The sequence below is a fragment of the Salvelinus alpinus genome, chromosome 6, assembly GCF_045679555.1.
Source record: "Salvelinus alpinus chromosome 6, SLU_Salpinus.1, whole genome shotgun sequence".
Classification (NCBI taxonomy): domain Eukaryota; kingdom Metazoa; phylum Chordata; class Actinopteri; order Salmoniformes; family Salmonidae; genus Salvelinus; species Salvelinus alpinus.
In genome coordinates, this window is record NC_092091.1 from 91,864,830 (window position 1) to 91,888,192 (window position 23,363).

The window sequence follows — 23,363 nt, forward strand, 5'->3', positions numbered from 1 at the left end:
TTTTAAAAATCAGAAATGATGGCTGGATTCACAAGATCTGTATCTTTCATCTGGTGTCTTGGACTTGTGATTTAATGATATTTAGATGCTTGTATTTACTTGTGACGCTATGCTAGGCTATGCTAGTCAGCTTTTTTACTGTGGGGGGTGCTCCCGGATCCGGGATTCGTAGCAAGTAAAAGTTAAACAAATCTACAGTGAAACAAAAGTGTACATTTTACTCATATGTTTATTGACTTTTAAAAAGACCACAGGAACATGACCGATATAATGGAGATGCATGCTACACAAATCTGCTAGTGGATATTCAATGTACAACAATAGTCTTAGGTAACAAGCAATACGTGTTAAATAAGGGCCACAGTCAATCATGACAGCCTCTTTATGAAAGGCCTTTACTTATGACTTAAACAGATTCATTTTCGACCCATCTTATTCATTAATGCTGTGGGCATACCCCAGGATTTACATGCCGGACGGATTATCTAACCATGGAGGGAAAATTTACGGAGCTTTGAGGGAGTGTGCAAGCGTCTTAGCGATCGGATAATGGTCAGGGCTAACCAGGACCTACATCTGTAAGAAAGGCATAGTAAAATACATTAATTATGAACGGCTATAAACTGTATGTACTAAATATTTTGAATAAAAAAAAATGGTTTTAAAATTGTATCTCACCTTTTAAAGATAGGAATAAGTCCTTTCCATCTATCACCAAGCATGCCCCCGGAGAAAAAAAACTTGCGGAAAAAGACATGTGCTCGCGTGTGTGTGCGGTAGTGGATGTGTGTGGGTGTTTCAAAACAAAGAAAACGGGGCGGGGTGTGTGTTCATAAATGGCTATGCGGTTGCGCTCAAGGCTTTCTCTCTCTCTTTACAATATACGTCAAAAAGAGGCCGACCCCCAAACAACACAAAAAAAAGTGTGTCTGTGTCTTACGGACACTTACGAATCATTAACAGCCTTTCAAAACCTAATTTAGCTCAAAGTCAAACAGCCCAGCGTTGTTTAGACCGACCCCAGGGCTTGAAACGGACATAGGGGGGCTATTTCCCGGAGGTTGTAGAATATCAAAAGGTTAATACGGTCTCGACACCACAATCCAGTTGTTTGAACCAAATACCAGAGTAATCAAATATACCGGATAGCACCCGAAAAAGAAAAAAGAAACGTCACCCCCTGCTTTGTAAACTCATTCCGTACTATCACTACTTTTGAGCCAAGGCCGCAAACTTCTCAACGAGTCTAGTGAAACAGATAGTTTCCCACTCTGTTCGCATCGTTTTAGAGCAGTTACACACATGCAGGACAGCAGCCCCAGAATAGTTATCGGACAAGATCATCTGTAAATCCTTCCGCTTTCTGAAGGTGAGTTCGTGAAAACGTATATATTAGATTTGGGATGCGGGGACTTGTTTGAACATTAATGATATTATTGTAATATTAAACAGGAGTTATATGTGTTTTAAACCGATGACAACAATTATTATTTTATTTACGTCAAATGCACATATTCATGTAATTTAAAACGTTCGCAGGATATGCAACATTAAGCCAACTGCATCCCGGGGATAAATGATATGGAACAGCCTTCATTAGAATGGAATTCCGAAGAGCAACGGATGGACACAGAATTTTACGAGATATCTATATGTCATCTGTATGTATTTTTTATGATAAAATGTACACCCGACATCGAAAATCATACAACCCTGGAGGACATGATCGAAACGGAAGGGGTACCCCCGGAACATGAAGAGTAAAACATTGAATTCGGACGATTTCCCCGCTTCAAATGACATTTCGGAGGTCTCTGATTTGCGGTTGTTTGTGATGGGCAGAAAACAAGTTAAGGAAAACTCCGAGGCTGAAACAACATTCAGTCATGCTATTCTAAAACAGGAAGACAACGATCTTTACAGATATTCAGAAACAGATGGACAATAATTATCATTATAATTTGTTTTTTTAAATATATTTTTTAGGCAATATGTTAAATGGACGTATTCTTATAAGTTAAAATGTATCTATTTCGTATAAATACATGTTAACATTATCTAACGTCTGTATGATACCCAGAGGCTACAGGGCATAATGGATTGGGAACAGACAGAGTTAGACCGGGATTCTCAGAAGCAAACTGCGACCGGTCCTTTACGTGGCCCATTCGCTAATACACTATTTTCGGCGTAAGTCCCCCCACCCGACTACGGAAGAGCAGATGAAACAGAGACAATTCTGCGGGCTTGTACTGAAGGCCTTAACCTAACTCCAAACACAAGCCAGCAGACCAGGACAGATAAAACGATAGACGGTGAATCTTTCCTTCCTCATGGAACTTTTTTGAAGGGGAGGTGAATATTAGAGGTGATGTTTGTATATATATATATATATATATATATATATATATTATCTAAGAATGATTGGTATTAATTCTAGGCATTTACATGTATGTTTTTAATAATGAAGGCTATTTATACAATGAAACATTGTTTTTATTCATACTGTTTGTAAACAATAGCTTCTGTCCCCTTAGGGTCTACTTGAACCGCTTATTAAATCAGACCTCTCAGACCAGAAAGTATGATTAGAAACCATGGCCAACTATATTCAATCTGTGATTAGAAGCGATAATTAGAAGCTATGACAAAATTATGATCAAACTATGATAATAAACTATGAACAACTATGAAGACAGGGCTGTATGTGTGTGAATGATGAGCTATTATTTAAGTGTGTAATATTACTCTTTCTCTCTCTCTCTGTCAGGCTATGAAAAAGACAAGAGAAAGGACAGGGACTCCTGAGTGTTGATAGGTCTTAGATTTTTATAGACAGGGTATCTGTAAAACACAATGTGACAACTATTGAAGATGCAAAAAGGGGTTTTCAGAAATATATTTGGTTGACAGATTTGTATTATTATAAAAAGTTATATAAAAATGATTCGAATCTTTAGTATTATTATGTTACATGCGAGACATACCCAGAAATGTCAGCGTAGACAACTTACAAGAATGTGTTTACCAGGCCGTGATGAAAACATTTTAAAGGAGCTTTAATTCAAGCATGCAAAAATATATATTTGATACAATTACCAACGTTAAAAACTGTTGTTACAATATCACAAATAATGTTTCTCGGACTAACACACTGTAGAGTTTCCTATATACTAAAGAACAATCACTAAGACAAAACACAAAAAGTTGTAATACAATCAGTATACATGGCATTCTATATGGAAAACAGGTACATTTTGAAAGATTATGATGTTGATGTGATTTAAAAAAATTCATTTCTCAATTTAGGATAATACGGTTTATTTTATACTTTACTTAAATTGTGTTATTTATCTAGCCTCATACCAGGCTAATACAATACCAAGCCATGCAAACAGCTAGGGAATTAACCCAGAACAGTTGTGGGTCTTTAAAATGTTTTCATCACGGCCTGGTAAACACATTCTTGTAAGTTGTCTACGCTGACATTTCTGGGTATGTCTCGCATGTAACATAATAATACTAAAGATTCGAATCATTTTTATATAACTTTTTATAATAATACAAATCTGTCAACCAAATATATTTCTGAAAACCCCTTTTTGCATCTTCAATAGTTGTCACATTGTGTTTTACAGATACCCTGTCTATAAAAATCTAAGACCTATCAACACTCAGGAGTCCCTGTCCTTTCTCTTGTCTTTTTCATAGCCTGACAGAGAGAGAGAGAGAAAGAGTAATATTACACACTTAAATAATAGCTCATCATTCACACACATACAGCCCTGTCTTCATAGTTGTTCATAGTTTATTATCATAGTTTGATCATAATTTTGTCATAGCTTCTAATTATCGCTTCTAATCACAGATTGAATATAGTTGGCCATGGTTTCTAATCATACTTTCTGGTCTGAGAGGTCTGATTTAATAAGCGGTTCAAGTAGACCCTAAGGGGACAGAAGCTATTGTTTACAAACAGTATGAATAAAAACAATGTTTCATTGTATAAATAGCCTTCATTATTAAAAACATACATGTAAATGCCTAGAATTAATACCAATCATTCTTAGATAATATATATATATATATATATATATATATATATACAAACATCACCTCTAATATTCACCTCCCCTTCAAAAAAGTTCCATGAGGAAGGAAAGATTCACCGTCTATCGTTTTATCTGTCCTGGTCTGCTGGCTTGTGTTTGGAGTTAGGTTAAGGCCTTCAGTACAAGCCCGCAGAATTGTCTCTGTTTCATCTGCTCTTCCGTAGTCGGGTGGGGGGACTTACGCCGAAAATAGTGTATTAGCGAATGGGCCACGTAAAGGACCGGTCGCAGTTTGCTTCTGAGAATCCCGGTCTAACTCTGTCTGTTCCCAATCCATTATGCCCTGTAGCCTCTGGGTATCATACAGACGTTAGATAATGTTAACATGTATTTATACGAAATAGATACATTTTAACTTATAAGAATACGTCCATTTAACATATTGCCTAAAAAATATATTTAAAAAAACAAATTATAATGATAATTATTGTCCATCTGTTTCTGAATATCTGTAAAGATCGTTGTCTTCCTGTTTTAGAATAGCATGACTGAATGTTGTTTCAGCCTCGGAGTTTTCCTTAACTTGTTTTCTGCCCATCACAAACAACCGCAAATCAGAGACCTCCGAAATGTCATTTGAAGCGGGGAAATCGTCCGAATTCAATGTTTTACTCTTCATGTTCCGGGGGTACCCCTTCCGTTTCGATCATGTCCTCCAGGGTTGTATGATTTTCGATGTCGGGTGTACATTTTATCATAAAAAATACATACAGATGACATATAGATATCTCGTAAAATTCTGTGTCCAACCGTTGCTCTTCGGAATTCCATTCTAATGAAGGCTGTTCCATATCATTTATCCCCGGGATGCAGTTGGCTTAATGTTGCATATCCCTGCGAACGTTTTAAATTACATGAATATGTGCATTTGACGTAAATAAAATAATAATTGTTGTCATCGGTTTAAAACACATATAACTCCTGTTTAATATTACAATAATATCATTAATGTTCAAACAAGTCCCCGCATCCCAAATCTAATATATACGTTTTCACGAACTCACATTCAGAAAGCGGAAGGATTTACAGATGATCTTGTCCGATAACTATTCTGGGGCTGCTGTCCTGCATGTGTGTAACTGCTCTAAAACGATGCGAACAGAGTGGGAAACTATCTGTTTCACTAGACTCGTTGAGAAGTTTGCGGCCTTGGCTCAAAAGTAGTGATAGTACGGAATGAGTTTACAAAGCAGGGGGTGACGTTTCTTTTTTCTTTTTCGGGTGCTATCCGGTATATTTGATTACTCTGGTATTTGGTTCAAACAACTGGATTGTGGTGTCGAGACCGTATTAACCTTTTGATATTCTACAACCTCCGGGAAATAGCCCCCCTATGTCCGTTTCAAGCCCTGGGGTCGGTCTAAACAACGCTGGGCTGTTTGACTTTGAGCTAAATTAGGTTTTGAAAGGCTGTTAATGATTCGTAAGTGTCCGTAAGACACAGACACACTTTTTTTTGTGTTGTTTGGGGGTCGGCCTCTTTTTGACGTATATTGTAAAGAGAGAGAGAGAGCCTTGAGCGCAACCGCATAGCCATTTATGAACACACACCCCGCCCCGTTTTCTTTGTTTTGAAACACCCACACACATCCACTACCGCACACACACGCGAGCACATGTCTTTTTCCGCAAGTTTTTTTTCTCCGGGGGCATGCTTGGTGATAGATGGAAAGGACTTATTCCTATCTTTAAAAGGTGAGAGACAATTTTAAAACCATTTTTTTTAATTCAAAATATTTAGTACATACAGTTTATAGCCGTTCATAATTAATGTATTTTACTATGCCTTTCTTACAGATGTAGGTCCTGGTTAGCCCTGACCATTATCCGATCGCTAAGACGCTTGCACACTCCCTCAAAGCTCCGTAAATTTTCCCTCCATGGTTAGATAATCCGTCCGGCATGTAAATCCTGGGGTATGCCCACAGCATTAATGAATAAGATGGGTCGAAAATGAATCTGTTTAAGTCATAAGTAAAGGCCTTTCATAAAGAGGCTGTCATGATTGACTGTGGCCCTTATTTAACACGTATTGCTTGTTACCTAAGACTATTGTTGTACATTGAATATCCACTAGCAGATTTGTGTAGCATGCATCTCCATTATATCGGTCATGTTCCTGTGGTCTTTTTAAAAGTCAATAAACATATGAGTAAAATGTACACTTTTGTTTCACTGTAGATTTGTTTAACTTTTACTTGCTACGAATCCCGGATCCGGGAGCACCCCCCACAGTAAAAAAGCTGACTAGCATAGCCTAGCATAGCGTCACAAGTAAATACAAGCATCTAAATATCATTAAATCACAAGTCCAAGACACCAGATGAAAGATACAGATCTTGTGAATCCAGCCATCATTTCTGATTTTTAAAATGTTTTACAGGGAAGACACAATATGTAAATCTATTAGCTAACCACGTTAGCAAAAGACACCACTTTTTTTACTCCACCAGTTTTTTACTCCATCAGTAGCTATCACTAATTCGACTAAATAAAGATATATATAGCCACTAACCAAGAAACAACTTCATAAGATGACAGTCTGATAACATATTTATGGTATAGCATATGTTTTTTTAGAAAAATTTGCATTTTTCAGGTATAAATCATAGTTTACCATTGCAGCCACTATCACAAAACTCACCAAAGCGACTACAATAACTACAGAGAGCAACGTGTATTACCTAATTACTCATCATAAAACTTTTCTTAAAAATATACAGCATACAGCAACTGAAAGACACAGATCTTGTGAATCCAGACAATATTTCAGATTTTCTAAGTGTTTTACAGCGAAAACACAATATAGCGTTATATTAGCATACCACATGAGCTAACATCACCCCAGCATTGATTCTAGGCAAAAAGCGCGATAACGTTATCACCACCAAAATATATTAATTTTTTCACTAACCTTCTCAGAATTCTTCAGATGACAGTCCTGTAACATCATATTACACAATGCATATAGAGTTTGTTCAAAAATGTGCATATTTAGCGGCACAAATCGTACTTATACAATGAAAATAGTGTCCAACTACTCAAGCAATCGGTCCGGCGCCATCTTGGAAAGACTCCTATTTTTATATAAAACTATTCATAAACTTGACTAAAAAAATATAGGTTGGACTGCAATTGAAAGACAAATTAGTTCTTAATGCAATCGCTGAATTACATTTTTAAAATTAACTTTACTGCGCAATACAGCGTGCACTGAAGCAAGGCTACACTGAAATTAATGGCAGCTTATGCATTTAACATTTTTCAACAGAACAACGATTTATCAGCATAAATAGTTCTTACTTTTAGATGAACTCGCATCAGAATCTTGGGAAAGGTGTCTTTTGTCCAGAACCATCGTCTTTTGGTCGAAAGATGTACTCTTGTCCTGTCGAAATCGCTGCTAACGTTCGGCATGTACCGGAAAGGTGTCCAAATGTTGAGAGCGCGTCACAAAGGAATGCCAGAAAATCGCAATAAACTGATATAAATTGCTATAAGTCGGTTTAAATTAACTACCTTATGATGTCTTTAACAACTATAACGAATAAAAACATGACCGGAGATATAGAACTGGCTAAACCAAAGCTTGGAAGGAGGCCAGTCCGACGTCCATCCTGAGTCAGGCGCACGGTCGAAAAGAAAGGTACTTCCGCCCCAAGGTATTTTATGAGGTCCCAGATTGCGCAATCGACTCCATTCAAATTGTCACCACTTACTGACATCTAGAGGAAGGCGTATGCAGTGTTTGTAGCCCCACAGCATTCACAGGGACATAAAAACTGACCTGGGAACAGAGGCCAAGATTTCTGAAATCTCACTCCCTGGCAGGAAAAGTGCTGTAGAATGAGTTCTGTTCCACCCACAGACATAATTCAAACGGTTTTAGAAACTAGAGATTGTTTTCTATCCAATAGTAATAATAATATGCATATTGTACGAGCAAGAATTGAGTACGAGGCAGTTTAATTTGGAAACGTCAAGAAAAAAATAGTGCTAACAGCTCCCCCTATTGACAAAAGTTAAGCCCACCTAGAAACACCTGATTTATCCCACAGCTTTAATGAATAAGATGTGTAGAAAATGAATCTGTTTAAGTCATAAGTAAAGGCCTTTCGAAAAAGAGGCTGTCTTGATTGACTGTGGCCTATATTTAACACGTATTGCTTGTTACCTAAAACTATTGTTGTACATTGAATATCCAATAGCCGATTTTTGGAGCTTCTCCACTATATCTGTCATGTTACCGTGGTCTTTTTAAAAGTCCATAAACATGTGTGTAAAATGTACACTTTTGTTTCACTGTAGATTTGTTTAAGCCCACCTAGAAACCCCTGATTTATCCCACAGCATTAATGAATAAGCTGGGTATAAAATTATTCTGTTTAAGTCATAAGTAAAGGCCTTTCCTAAAGAGGCTGTCATGATTGACTGTGGCCCCATATTTAACACGTATTGCTTGTTACAGAAGACCACTGTTGTACATTGAATATCCATTCATCCCTGTTACACCTTTATGTGTTGGCTCTCTATGTCTGTACATAGGGTGAAATGCGGTTTCACTAAAGTTATTATACCCTAAACCTAAACCTGAAATTACCTTTAGGATCTTTCTTTGGGGTTCTAATCTCCCCGGTGTACCTGGTGCACCGAACAACCATAGGCTGGAGCCACCTGGAAGCTCGGTGCATGTACATATAAACACAACTAAATAGGAAACTCAACAGTGTGTTAGGCCTAGAAACATTATTTAGATGGCTGTTTTATTGTTGTTGAAAGCTTGAAATGTCCACAATGCGAAGGGACCTTGTTTCTAACACACACACACACACACACACACACACACACACACACACACACACACACACACACACACACCATTTTTGTTTAATATTCAGGGGGTTATCATGTACAGTCTTAAACAGGGATTGTTCAGGGGCTCTATAAGGCTGCTGCAAAGCCCAATACCCCCTGACATTCGTGTTTCCTAGACAACAACCCCGGAGGGCTATAAGCTATAAAATAGGCCTTACTCTTTGAAATGTTCATTACACACACCCCCCACCCAACCCGGTCCCCAACAGGACACTAGACATCAATCATCATGACAAATTCAAAAACAGCATAAAACTCTTTTACACACTCTAAGACGTGAGAAACAGGAGCACCATTCATAGGGGCATAAACCACGCCCCCCTCAAACCAACAGGGGGGTCAGGACAAGAAGCCCAAATATGGGCATGCACACGTCAGCAGGACATAGGGTCATCAATCAACATTTTGACGTGTGACATCTACTTTAATCTCTCTAGGAACCTTGTTTCAATGTTATATCTATTCCTTACATTAAAAAAAAAGTTTGGATGTTGCCACACACATACCTGCTTATTGTGCTTATACAGCACAATTAAGGACGTTTCTTCTTCAATTATTCAGAAATATTACCCTGCCAACCACTATATGAAGAAGTGAAAAAAGTGTTAAACAAGTCTAAATATATTTTATTTTTGAGATTATTCAAATAGCCACCCTTTGCCTTGATGACAGCTTTGCACACTCTTGGCATTCTCTCAACCAGCTTCACCTGGAATGCTTTTCCAAAAGTCTTGAAGGAGTTCCCACATATGCTGAGCACTTGTTGATTGCTTTTCCTTCACTCTGATTTGAATTTGCAACCTTTCGGTTACTAGCACAACGCTCTAACCACTAGGCGACCCTGTCGCCCGGACTATATTACTGTATGGTAGCTAGGACTATAAGACTATATGGTAGCTAGGACTATAATACTACATGGTAACTAGGACTATAAGACTATATGGGAGCTAGGACTATAAGACTATATGGTAGCTAGGACTATAAGACTATATGGTAGCTAGGACTATAAGACTATATGGTAGCTAGGACTATAAGACTATATGGTAGCTAGGACTATATGACTATATGGTATCTAGGACTATAAGACTATATGGTAGCTAGGACTATAAGACTAAATGGTAGCTCGGACTATAAGAACAATTTCTCATTTTCAATGACTGCTTAGGAACAGTGGGTTTACTGCCTTGTTCAGGGTTAGAACGACAGAGTTGTACCTTGTCAGCTTGGGGATTCAAACTTGTAACGTTTCAGTTACGAGCACAACGCTCTAACCACTAGGCTACCCTGCCGCCCCATAATGCTGTCTAGTAGATTTGGTTGGCTATAGACCTACAGTAAATTAGTATATAAAGCTATCTAGTAGATTAGGTTGGCTATGTGCCTATGGGAAATGATATCATCTGTTTCCTAATATCCTGCTTCATAATATCCTAATCATTATTTGACTGTTCTACTGTTGACTGACTATGTACTGTCTTCTTCCAGAGATCCTACGTGTTGAAACATACCAGTGATGCTGCAGAAACAACCTGAGACATGGCTTCCACAAGAAAATCTGCTTTAGAGTACATTAAAAATGGAAGGTTACATCTCATTGGAAGGCTCCAGAATCTGCCCCTCATTGTGGAAAACCTGTTCCAGCGCAAGGTTCTTCACGAGGAGGAAGTCAGTAAAATTGAGGCTGAAGTTGACCGTTTTGACCAAACCAGAAAAATACTGGACTGGGTCTCGGCCAAAGGAGAGGCTGCATGCTACGAGTTACTGGCGATTCTAGACATCACAAGGAAGAGGACCTTAGGCAACACTGACTTACAGCAATGGATCAGCTGCTTCCCCTTCAAGGAAGACCCAGAGATGACAGACTACTTTGTTGGTAAGTGATTGTATAGTATCCTATTAGTATACACTATATAGTATACAATTTGCTGGGCAGAAAATAGCAGACCTGTTAAAATGTGTCTTTCAAATATATGCACTCTGTGAACAGGTTTTGTACTTTTGGCACTATTCCTTTGGTTCCATGGTGCTGGGGAAGCTATTTGAAGCGCACATTGAAGGGGGTTAATGTACCTTTTTAGATTGTTCATCAAAAACAAGGACGACCAATGTCCTTTTCATGAAGTAAAAAACCTTCATTATGATGGCATGTTCAATAGAGATTTGTGTTATTGTCCTCCCTGATGAAGGCTATGCTGAAATGTGTCAGAGTTTTTATAGATATTGTTCTATTGAACATGCCCATCATAATAAAGGCATTTTAACTTTGTTTTTAGTGCCCCTCGGTCCTTCTTGTTTTTGATGACCATTTATCCCCAAAAGATCACCTTCAATCTATGAAGATCTACCAGTGTATCCTTGTAGCTTTCTATCCTGACATTCTCTCGTCCTTTAGATTGGCTTTGATTTGTTGGCACAGTGCATTTACTCTCTCTTCCCTTAATACCCTTATTTAGGTTCAAAACCCTGTCACAGATATCAGACACAGCTGAAATGTGAAGCACGGAGGATCACAGAGGGTGCATGGAAACAAAACTGTAGTCTCCTACCAGAGAGATTTAGAAATGAGGGGACTTTTTCTTACACCCCTCTTGTGTTAGATACAGACGTGCATTCATCTGACTCTGAAATTAAAATGAAGAATAAAAGATGCAAGAAAGTTCGCCCTAAAAAGCTAAAGAGCTTCATCCCCATGGCCAAACAGGAAACATCCCCGGCTGAGCTGCTAAAAACACATGAGAAAAAAATCCTCCTGGTTGGAAAACCTGGAATTGGAAAAACAACAGTCGCCCATCAAATGTTGAACCTCTGGGCAGAGAAAGATCACAGAGAACTAGATTACATGTTTTATTTTGATGTGAGAGACATTTCACACAGAAAACCCATGAACCTGGAGGACCTTCTCTTTAACATGTACAGTGAGCCAAAAGAAAGCAAAGAAGAAGTGTTACAGGATATTAAGAAGAACTCTGAAAACGTTATCATCATATTTGATGGAATCACAGACACAGACCTCTCCTCTCGGTCGGTAGTAAAGGACCTCGTGGAGAACCTCCTCCCGGATGCAAAAATTGTGACCACATGCAGACCAGATCAATCTGAAGACTTCCTGACAGACTGGCCCGTAGACTGGTTCAGAGTGGAGGTGAAAGGGTTCAGTGATGAATCCATCAGGGCTTACTTAACACAGATGCTGAGTGCTGAGCCTGACTCCTTGAGCAGTGTGTTAAACAACCTAGAGTTGTTCAGTCTGTGCCATGTCCCAATGTACGCACTGATGGTGGTTACCTGCATTTATTTCCCTACCCCAGAGGCTCCTAAACAGACATGCACTATAACTGAAATGTACAGCAACATCCTCCGTCACTGCATGCAAAAACACAGTGCCAAAAGATGTAAGGATACCGACAAGTGTCTCAAAGAAAACAAAGAGAAAATATTGTCATTGGCAGAAATTGCTTTTGATGCAACAAATGAAAAAAACATGAACTTGACAACACTGAGTTGTGAAGAAAGCAGTGTCCATTTTGCATTATTGGGGGCACTTATGGTTAAGGTTGCACCCACAGCGTCAGACACTTACTCTGCATTTCTCCACTACACAATGCAGGAGTTCTTTGGTGCCCTTTGGCTCTTACAGAATCCAGACAAAATCAGAGAGGTTCTACAGAAGTGCCAGACTGAAGAATGGAAACACACAAAACACTTGATTCCTTTCCTGTGTGGGCTTCTGAATGAGAGGAATATTAGATTGGTTAACAGTCTAGTTCCAGCTCAACAGATCAAGAAGACGTCAGAATGGTTCCTCAAGGAAGTGGTGAACACATTTCTTCCATCTCAAACAAACCAAGATCATGCAGAAGGTGGTGCTCCTGAGTTTGAGATAGATCTTCTGTTTTTGTGTCAGTGTTTGTATGAATATCAGTCTACTGAGGCCTGTCTGCTTCTCCTGGACAAACTGGACTATCATCTAGACCTGAGTGGAAAACATCTTGATCCTCACCAGTGCTGTGCAGTCTCTTATGTGACCAGTCAGTCTGCAGAGAGAAAGGTTGGCTTGGACCTGAACGGCTGCACTGTGTCAGACCAAGGAGTAAGGCTGATACTGGGCTCTCTGAAGAACGTCAGACATCTTGGGTAATATTTTTGTTATCTAATTCACCAGTTTATTGCAAATTAACCAGCCAAAGAAAGAGAAATGAGGATGAGGCAAACCATCTTTGAAAAATATATCTTCTATTCTCTTCCATTCAGATACTGAGTTATAAACACTTCTGTGTCATGCTACTTTTAAATAATCAGTATAATCTAATTTATAATCTATTATTTAAAGACCATCCTCTGGTGAGTCATCTGACCCCTCAATGTTGTGTCAACTCTGGACAAATTTGCTGAGCACTGAGGCAGATATGGACTTCACCACTTTACTTGGTCTCTGTGGAAATGAGTTGCACCTTCCAGTCCATTGTGAAAGACGAGTGTTTGAGAGAGCAGAAGAAGTGATGAAGCAGAGTCTGGAGATGGTTCATCTCTGTCTACACTGGGATCAGAGAATTGTTCTCAGTGAAGCTCTCAGCAAAACCATTTTAAAGTGTCTATCTAATATCAACAAGCTCAGGTGAGTGTTTCCACAGCGAATGTATATTTACTCAATGTCTTCGTGACTATTATTTTACTTAAGTCAATTGAGAACATATTGTTCTTATTTCCAATGACAACCTATCAAACGGCTAAGACGGACAAATAAGACATAACAACACAACAAGATAGACATGACAACAGTATTCAGTCTGTAAAAGAGGCAGCAGTCACATTCTCCCTGCTTCTATCTGAACATAGACATTCTTGTGTTTTATGGGTCACAGGTTTACCCCTCTACAGCATCAGAGAGGATCCCCTGAAAGACTGGAGACAGAAGAGAAAGCAGTCCTACTAGATTTGTGTCTACAAGCAGCACTAGATCACAGAGAAACGTTCCAAAGAACTGTGAATACACTGCTGTCACTGTTCTCTGTACATCAAACTGAGAGATATGACATCCTGCTGGATCTGTACTCTCATGTGAAGGACTATGAGACTCAAACAGGCAGGAGTGTCCTTCCAGCATTACAGACAGTTTACCAGTCAGCCAGTCCTGCAGTCTGGTCCATAGACCTCTCAGAGAGAAAGGCCTCCCTCCTCCTAGAAGTGCTGAAACTCCAACCAGAGAAGAAACCAGTAGTGCTGAAGGGCTGGTCAGATGAAGAGAGTGAAGTGAGGAGTTTCCTTCAGTGTCTGTCCTACATCTCACAGCTGAGGTGAGTTGGATCAGTACAGTTCAGAGATTTTAGTTTTCTTATAGAGGAAGCTTGTAGATTTCTGCAGTAACTTAACAAACTAAACAGTAACATACTGTTTAGAAAATATGTGATCTTTGCAGTCAGGATTTTGAAGAACAATTTATGTGGATTATGAGATTAGAAAGATAGTCATTGTATTATACCCACCGTAATGTGACCATCAGAAATGCATATCAAGTCTCTCACATTTTCATCTATTTGTTGTTCAACTGTTCTTGTAGTTTTGATCCACCACAGGATCAGAGAAGATCTCCTGAAGAGAGGACAAAGAGAGAGAAGACATTCCTACTGAATCTGTGTCTTCAAGCAGCTCTCCATGAGAGAGGAACCATACAAACAACTGTAGAGAAAGTGTTGTCACTGTCTGAAGTATATCGCTATCAGAAATGTGATTTCCTGCTGGATCTGTACTCACATGTGAAGGACTATGAGACTCAAACAGGCAGGAGTGTCCTTCCAACATTACAGCCAGTTTACCAGTCAGCTCCTGCAGTCTGGTTCATAGACCTCTCAGAGAGAAAGGCCTCCCTCCTCCTAGAACTAAAAATGCTGAAACTCCAACCAGAGAATAAACCAGTAGAGCTGAAGGGCTGGTCAGATGAAGAGAGTGAAGTGAGGAGTTTCCTTCAGTGTCTGCCCCACATCTCACAGCTGAGGTGTGTTGGTTTTCATAGTAATATTTTCTCATGTTTATGATGTAACAATACTCTAATAATATCTACATGTTTCAACATGTTAATTTTGTCCCTTGTTTGTCCTCAGTTCAGTATCATCTAATTTCAGAGTTTTGTGTTTACTAGTTTAAATAGATGTGGTACACATCACACAGTGTCAGATTGTCTGAATCAGCCTTTACTGTCCTTGTTGCAGCTTTAATCCATGGAGGTCTGATCCCTCAAAGCGGATCAAGTTCCTGGTCGATCTCCTGTCTCAAGCAGCAGAGTGGGAGGAGCAGACAGGAGAGAAGACACTGAAGCTGGTATCATCAGTGTGTACTTACAGAAACTTTCCTTTTCTCAGTGGAGACAATTCTAAACAGAGTGATTTCCTGCTGGATCTGTACTCACATGTGAAGGACTATGAGACTCAAACAGGCAGGAGTGTCCTTCCAGCATTACAGCCAGTTTACCAGTCAGCCAGTCCTGCAGTCTGGTCCATAGACCTCTCAGAGAGAAAGGCCTCCCTCCTCCTAGAAGTGCTGAAACTCCAACCAGAGAAGAAACCAGTAGAGGTCTTGAAGGGCTGGTCAGATGAAGAGAATGAAGTGAGGAGTTTCCTTCAGTGTCTGCCCTACATCTCACAGCTGAGGTGTGTGAGTTTATCCAACAAGAGTCCATATGTCATTGAACTGGTGTAGATAGTATTTATGTTTTACACTGTCTTTATCTTTTTAATACATGCACATATGAAGATGCTGTAGAAACTCTAATTCAGTAGGAATTTAAATTGAACAAAATGCCAATTCATAGTTGTATTGTTTTAAAAGATGGAGTCATATGGTGCTATTAGTTTTCAGTTCCCCAACCCTGTTACTCATATCAGTCCTCATCACTCACCTGTATATCATCTGTGTTTAAAATGTTTGTTCAGATTTCCTCCACTGATGGATAATATAGAGAGGAGAAAGAGAGAGAAGACATTCCTACTGAATCTGTGTCTTCAAGCAGCTCTCCATGAAAGAGGAACCATACAAACAACTGTAGAGAAAGTGTTGTCACTGTCTGAAGTATATGACAATCAGAAAGATCATTTCCTGCTGGATCTGTACTCACATGTGAAGGACTATGAGACTCAAACAGGCAGGAGTGTCCTTACAGCATTACAGCCAGTTTACCAGTCAGCCAGTCCTGCAGTCTGGTCCATAGACCTCTCAGAGAGAAAGGCCTCCCTCCTCCTAGAAGTGCTGAAACTCCAAACAGAGAAGAAACCAGTAGAGCTGAAGGGCTGGTCAGATGAAGAGAGTGAAGTGAGGAGTTTCCTTCAGTGTCTGTCCCACATCTCACAGCTGAGGTGAGTCTGAACATGTGTGGTGGTTAGTGATTATGTGATGATAGTGATTATTGTTTTTATAAACATTTGACATAAAACTTAGTGTTGGTGAATCTGGTAACATGTATCTGCCGATTTCCTGACATAACAAATGTTGCATTACCAAATGTCACACAGAATTTGTGAACTCATCAAAATTTTGTGATGCTTAACATTTGTCTTTTAGATATCTTGTGAATTTTATCTTTCAGAAATCTTCTAACATGAAACCTGAAAGTTTATACTCAGAATAGCTAATCTAGAGAACCAAATGTCATGCATATTATGGAATCACGTTTCAGGAGAAGACCCCGATGCAGACAGTGTCGAAGTAACAGAAGTTTATTACAAAAACAAGTGGCAGGCAAAAAGGCAGGTCAAGGGCAGGCAGAGGTCAATAATCCAGGGTGGTGTGACAATGTACATAAATGGCAGGCAGTCTCAGGGTCGGCGCAGGCAGAGGTCAATAATCCAGGGTGGTGTGACAAGGTACCGAACTGCAGGTCAGGGCAGGTAGGATGGTCAAACCAAGAAATCTAGAAAACAGGAACTTTAGAAAAGACAGGAGAAAGGGGCAAAATGCTGGAAGACTTGACAAACAAAACTAACTGGCAACAGACGAACAGAGAACATAGGTATAAATACACTGGGGATAATGGGGAAGATGGGCGACACTTGGAGGGGGGTGGAGACAATCATAAAGACATGTGAAACAGATCAGGGTGTGACAGTACCCCCCCCCCCCCCCCTCTATGGGCGCTACCTGGTTTTCCAGCTTTGGAAACAGGAGACAAAGGGCTGTGAGACATGGGTTTGATCCTAGACACATGAAAAGTGGGATGTATACGGAGGGTACGCGGCAACAGAAGATGAACAGCAGAGGGGATAATGATCTTGGAGACGGGGAAAGGACCGATAAACCGGGGGGAAGGTTTGTGGGACTACACCTGGGGGGGCAGATCTCGGGTGAACAGCCATACCCTCTGCCCGAGATGGGGGAGGTCTGCTTGTCGTTGATACCTGGAGGTGGTCTTGAGAAGAGCCGACCGGGCGAGACAAACATCTGGGTACACCGACCTCTTCCTATTACTCCGGGAACCTGATAACCCAGGGAACGCTCAAAGGGCAAGAGCCCCGTGGCAGAGCAGGGAAGGGTGTTGCCGGCGTATTCGACCCACACTAGTTGCTGGCTCCAGGTGGTGGGGTTGCTGGGGGCCAGGCAGTGAAGAGTCGTTTTCAGGTCTTGGTTGGCTCGCTCCGACTGGTCGTTAGACTGTGGAACCCGGAGGACGACGACCCAATGTGTGTGCAGAACACATTCCAGAACTGGGACGAAAACTGAGGACCCTGGGAGGAGACTATGTATACTGGGAACCCATAGATCCGGAAGACGTGCTGTACCATGAGCTGGGCCATCTCTTTGGCGGAGAGGAATGAAGTGGGCGGCTTTGGAAAATCGGTCCACAACAGTCAGGATGGCAGGGTTTCCATAATTTCCGTGACAAAGTCCAGGGATATGTGAGACAAGGGACAGTGAGGGACAAGCATAGGTTGGAGGAAACAAGCCGGAGCTTGCCGATGAGCTTGTTCTGCGCACAAATCATGCAGGTGGCGACGAACGCAGAGACGTCAGGAACCATGGTAGGCCACCAAAAGCATTGTCGCACAAAGGCCAGTGTCCGGTGGGAGCCCGGGTGGTAGGCAAGCCAGGAGGAATGGGCCCACTCCAGGACCGAGGAGCAGACAGCGTCAGAACAAACATCCGATTATCTGGGGCCCTCCGGTGTTCGGCTGGGAATGCTGCGCCTCCCGGACCTGCTTCCCTATTCCCAACTGAGTGCCGTCACCAAGCAAGAGGTGGGAAGGATGGTCTTGACTTCCGGGGGTGTAGCCGCGGGGCTATAGTGGTCTGTCCACACAATTAACGGTTGTTCCACCCCCTCCAGCCATTGCCTCCACTCCTCCAATACCATCTTCACTGAGAGAAGCTCACGATTCCCCACATCGTAATTCATCTCCGTGGCGTTGAGGTGATGGGAGAAGAAGGTGCAGGAATGTAACTTGAGGTCCAGGGCCAAATGCTGGGTAAAGGACCACCCCCAGTCCGACATCCGAAGCATCGGACTCCACCACAAACTGGAGGGACGGGTCAGGATGAACCAAGATGGGAGCAGTGGTGAAACGGTGTTTGAGGTCCCGGAACGCCCGGTCCGCAGCTGGGGACTATGTGAACGGAACCTTGGGTGAGTGCAGACAGGGGGGAAGTCAGGGTGCTCTAACCCCGGATAAAGCGGCGATAGAAGTTGGCGAATCCCAGAAAATGTTGCAGCTGCACTCTGGACGTAGGCTGGGGCCAAGCCACCACCGCTCTCACCTTCCCGGGATCCATCTGTACACTCCCTTCAGTGATGACGTAGCCCAGGAAGGGGATGTTGGAGCGCTTTCACAAAAAGCTGGTTCTCCAGGAAGCTTTGGAGGACCTGTCGGATTTGTTCTTGGGCAGAGCGGGAGAAGACGAGGATGTCGTTGAGATGGACAAAGACGAACCAGTTCAACATTTCACGGAGAACATCATTAACCAGGGCATGGAACACAGCTGGAACATCAACACCCTTGGCTGTGTTGAAGGCTGTCTTCCACTCGTCCCCTTCCCGTATCTGCACTAGGTGGTAGGCGTTCCGTAGATCCAGCTTGGAGAACACGGTGGCCCATTGGAGCGGCTCGAAGGCCGAGGAGATGAGTGGTAGCGGGTAGCGGTTCTTCGCCGTGATGCCGTTGAGACCCTGGGAGTCGATGCACGGGCACAGGGTTTTGTCCTTCTTCTCCACAAAGAAGAACCCTGCGCCGGCGGGGGAGGCAGTAGGACGGATGAACCCGGCAGCTAGGGAGTCCTCAATATAGGTCTCCATAGCCTTGGTCTCTCGACCCTACAGTGAGTACAGTCATCCCCGGGTCAGAGTGGTGCCTGGGAGAAGGTCAATCCCACAGTCATTGGGTCGGTGCCGCAGAAGCAAAGAGGCCCGGTCTTAATGAACACCCCCCGGAGGTGCTGGTCACTTTTTCCTTAATGTCTGTTTTTTGTTGTTTGTCTGTTTGTGAATTGAGTTTTGTCTTTTCATTCCAGGCTGAATGTGGGTGTGGCAGTGAAACTGTCCAAACTGGTTATGAGGATAGAGAGAGGTGCTACTCCACTGACTGTCCCAGAACTCTCCTTGGTCCTAAAGAGCAGCCAGACACCAGAGAGAGTGTTATCCAGGGCTCTGAGCAGTGTGGTGTCCCTGCTGAGACTCTGGAGGGTTCAGTGTCTGGACCTGACTGACTTCTGGATCCAGGGTCACTCTCTCATCGCACTGCTGTGTCACCAGGGACCTCTCTCTCTCAAGTCAGTCTGAAGCTGATGTTTTTTAAAAGTAGAAATAGCATTCATGTGTTTTTCTTCATATTTCTAACTGCCTGTATGTTCCAACCTCCTAGACTGAACTCAGACACTTTGCAGCAGCTGACTGTAGTTGTGTATGAAGCTCAGGACAAGGACTTGACTCAGTGGTTCCTGGAGAAGGTTGGTGGAGACCTGACCTCCTGCAGGCTGGACTGGGAAGTGCTTCTCTCTCTGCTGCAGCATTCAACCCATAACATCACTGTGGACCTCAGGAAGAACCGGCTTCTAGAGAAGAACATCTCAGATCTTCTCCCCTTTCTGGGAAGGGTTACTCTCAAGAGGTGGGAGAACTTCTTTCTCTGGTCAGACTTTCTTGAAATAATAAAATAACTATTTGTATCCAGTGAGATGTTGTTCTGAGTTATCCTCTGTATTATCATTAGGGTTTTATTCAAGAGGTGGGAGATCTTTATTCAATATTTATAGACTTTAATTATTCATGTCCTATCCAGCCAGTTGTTACTATGTGAGTTATCCTTTTTAAAACCTTGACATAACCACAACATTCCATTCTCCATGTTTGTTCAGGTCCAGTTCCAGCTTTGTAAAGTCCACCATTAGACAGATCTATGACAGAGCCAGTGACTGTGTGTCCAGTTTGTTGAGTTCTTCAGACCATTGGATCAACCTGAACAGCAGAGAGCTGGACAGAGTGGACTGTTCTGCTCTGTGTTTTACCCTACAGCACAGCCACCAAGTCAAAGTCAACCTTCTGTGGACCTCCATACCACCGGGGGAGATAGAGAGCATCCTGCCTCTTCTGGACAGAGTCTCCCAACTCAGGTTTAGTTGGCACTCTTTGACCCTGCTAGAATGGATAGAACTATGAGGCTTTCCACTTCCTGATTGATTTAACCTCTAACCCTAACCTTAGTGTAATGTACTAACCTTAAAACGTCTTAGGGATCCCCTACAATCCCATATGGCTAGAATCCCGTCAATGGGATCGATTTGACAACATTCGGTAAATTGCAGAGCGCAAATTCAAAAACACTAACTTCATAATATTAAACCTTCATGACGATGTAAGTATCTTACATAATTTAAAAGATACACTTCTTGTTAATACAGCCGCTGTGTCAGATTTCAAAAAGGCTTTACGGCGAAAATTATCTGAGGACACACGAAAGCAATACATTCATTTTCAATCCAAGCAGAGCCATCACGAAAGTCAGAAATAGCGATAAAATGTATCACTTACCTTTGAAGATCTTCAGCTGGTTGCAATCATAAGTGGTCCTTTTGTTCGATAAAGTCCTTTTTTTTTTCAAAAGAAGTCTGTTTAGCTGGCGCGCTTGACTCAGTAATCCACCGGTTTCTCTCTTTGAAAAATGCAGACAAAGAAGTTCTAAAAGCTACCGGTAAACTTCGTCGAAACAAGTCAAACAACGTGTCTATATCCTCAGGTTGTCTAAAATGTAAATCAATGATAACATTTCATACGGAAAGGTGTAGCGGATGCTCTAACTGGTGGCAGTGAAGTCAGTTAGCAGCAATTAGCCATTTAATATAAATCAAAATATGGGCACAAAAACCCGACGCGCACCAGAACAAACGTGCAACAAGCACTACATAAAGCAATCACACACAACGACATGGAGGGGGACAGAGGAATAAATACATGCAGTGTGATTGGGAATGTAAACCAGGTGTGCAGGGAAAAAGACAAAACAAATGGATAATAGAAAAATGGAGCGGCGATGGCTAGAAAGCTGATGATGTTGACGCCAAACACTGCCCGAACAAGCAGAGGAGCTGACTTTGGTGAAAGTCGTGACAGTACCCCCCCCCCCCTTGACGCGTGGCTCCAGCTGCGCACTGACACCGGCCTCAGGGATGATCCGGCCGGCGACGATGGATCTCCCGTAGAAGTTCAGGGTCCAACACATCTGCCACCAGTACCCAGCACCTCTACTCCGGACCATACCCATCCCACTTCACGAGGTACTGAAGGCCCCTCACCCGACGCCTCGAATCCAGGATGGAACGGACGGAGTCCCCTCGATGTCCAGATGGGGCGGAGGAACCTCCCACACCTCAGACTCCTGGAGCGGGCCAGCCACCACCGGCCTGAGGAGAGACACATAGAACGAGGGGTTAATACGGTAATCGGGGGGAAGCTGTAACCTATAACAAACCTCGTTCACTCTCCTATGGACTTTAAATGGCCCCACAAACCGCAGACCCAGCTTCCGGCAGGGCAGGCGGAGGGTCAGATTTCGGGTCGAGAGCCAGACCCGGTCCCACGGTGCGAACACCGGGGCCTCACTGCGGTGACGTTACCATGGGTGGCTTCCCAGGTCTCCTCTGCTCGCCTGAACCAATCGTCCACCGCGGGAGCCTCGGTCTGACTCTGATGCCACGGTGCCAGAACCGGCTGGTACCCCAATACACATTGAAAGGGGGAGAGGTTAGTGGAGGAGAGGCAGAGCGAGATCATGGTGGTTCTCTGTGAGGGAGGAAGATCCGTCAAAAAATCCACATACAGATGTGACCACGGCCGTTGTGGAATGGGTAAGGGATGTAGCTTACCTCTGGGCAGGTGTCTAGGAGCCTTACACTGGGCGCACACCGAGCAGGAGGAAACATAAACCCTCACGTCCTTTGCCAAGGTGGGCCATTAGGTACTTCCCAGTTAGACAGCGCACCGTCCGACCGATCTCCGGATGACCAGAGAAGGGTGACGTGTGGGCCCAATAGATCAACTGGTCCCGGACAGCAGACGGAACGTACAGACGCCCGACGGGACACTGGGGGGGGGAAGCGGGCTCTGTACGCAATGCCTGCTCAATGTCCGCGTCCAGCTCCCAGACGACGGGCACTACCAAGCAGGAAGCCGGGAGTATGGGAGTCTGATTCATGGGCCGCTCTTCTGTGTCATACAGTCGGGACAGTGCATCTGCCTTAACATTCTGGGAAGCTGGTTTGTAAGACAGGGTAAACAAAAAACGGGTAAAGAACATGGCCCACCTTGCCTGACGAGGATTCAGTCTCCTAGCTGCCCGGATGTACTCCAGGTTGCGGTGGTCAGTCCAGATGAGGAAAGTTCATAGTTCATAGTTTCGCTCGCCGGGCTGAGCGTCTTAGAGAAGAAAGCACAGGGGCGGAGCTTCGATGGCGTACCCGAGCGCTGAGAGAGTACGGCTCCTATCCCGGCCTCTGACGCATCCACCTCCACTATGAACGCCAAAGAGGGATCCGGACAGGCCAGCACGGGAGCCGAGGTAAACAGAGCCCTAAGGTGACCAAAAGCTCTGTCCGCCTCATCCAACCACTGCAAACGCACTGGGCCCCCCTTCAGCAGTGAGGTAATGGGAGCAGCCACCTGGCCAAAATCCTGGATAAATCTCCGGTAGTAATTGGCAAACCCCAAAAATTGGTGCACCTCCTTTACCGTCTTGGGAGTCGGCTAATTACTTACGGCTGAAATGCGGTCCCTTAGGAAGTAGACTGCTTGCTGAAAGAACAGGCATTTCTCAGCCTTGACGTACAGGTCATGCTCCAACAGTCGTCCAAGTACCCTGCGCACCAAGGACACATGCTCGGCGCGTGTAGCGGAGTATATTAGAATGT

At 42.8% G+C, this 23,363-nt stretch overlaps 1 protein-coding gene and 1 long non-coding RNA gene across 3 annotated transcripts in view; both read left to right on the forward strand.

Annotated features, from left to right (window-relative positions):
• LOC139579591 (uncharacterized) overlaps positions 1-23,363 on the forward strand; it is a 45,786-nt gene that overhangs the window by 9,228 nt on the left and 13,195 nt on the right. The window contains exons 2-11 of one of the 2 annotated variants that reach the window (XM_071408350.1): positions 10,473-10,860; positions 11,441-13,121; positions 13,318-13,602; positions 13,850-14,281; positions 14,545-14,979; positions 15,194-15,631; positions 15,914-16,333; positions 19,476-19,733; positions 19,826-20,071; positions 20,319-20,573. In XM_071408350.1, the coding sequence (XP_071264451.1) occupies positions 10,524-10,860; positions 11,441-13,121; positions 13,318-13,602; positions 13,850-14,281; positions 14,545-14,979; positions 15,194-15,631; positions 15,914-16,333; positions 19,476-19,733; positions 19,826-20,071; positions 20,319-20,573 (4,787 nt within the window). In that variant the 5' untranslated portion in view covers positions 10,473-10,523. The remainder of the gene's footprint in view (positions 1-10,472; positions 10,861-11,440; positions 13,122-13,317; positions 13,603-13,849; positions 14,282-14,544; positions 14,980-15,193; positions 15,632-15,913; positions 16,334-19,475; positions 19,734-19,825; positions 20,072-20,318; positions 20,574-23,363) is intronic. The other variant, XM_071408351.1, reaches the window with a different exon arrangement.
• On the forward strand, positions 1,096-2,698 carry LOC139579587 (uncharacterized). The gene is made up of 2 exons (XR_011675795.1): positions 1,096-1,369; positions 1,540-2,698. It is a non-coding gene; the product is annotated as an uncharacterized lncRNA (long non-coding RNA).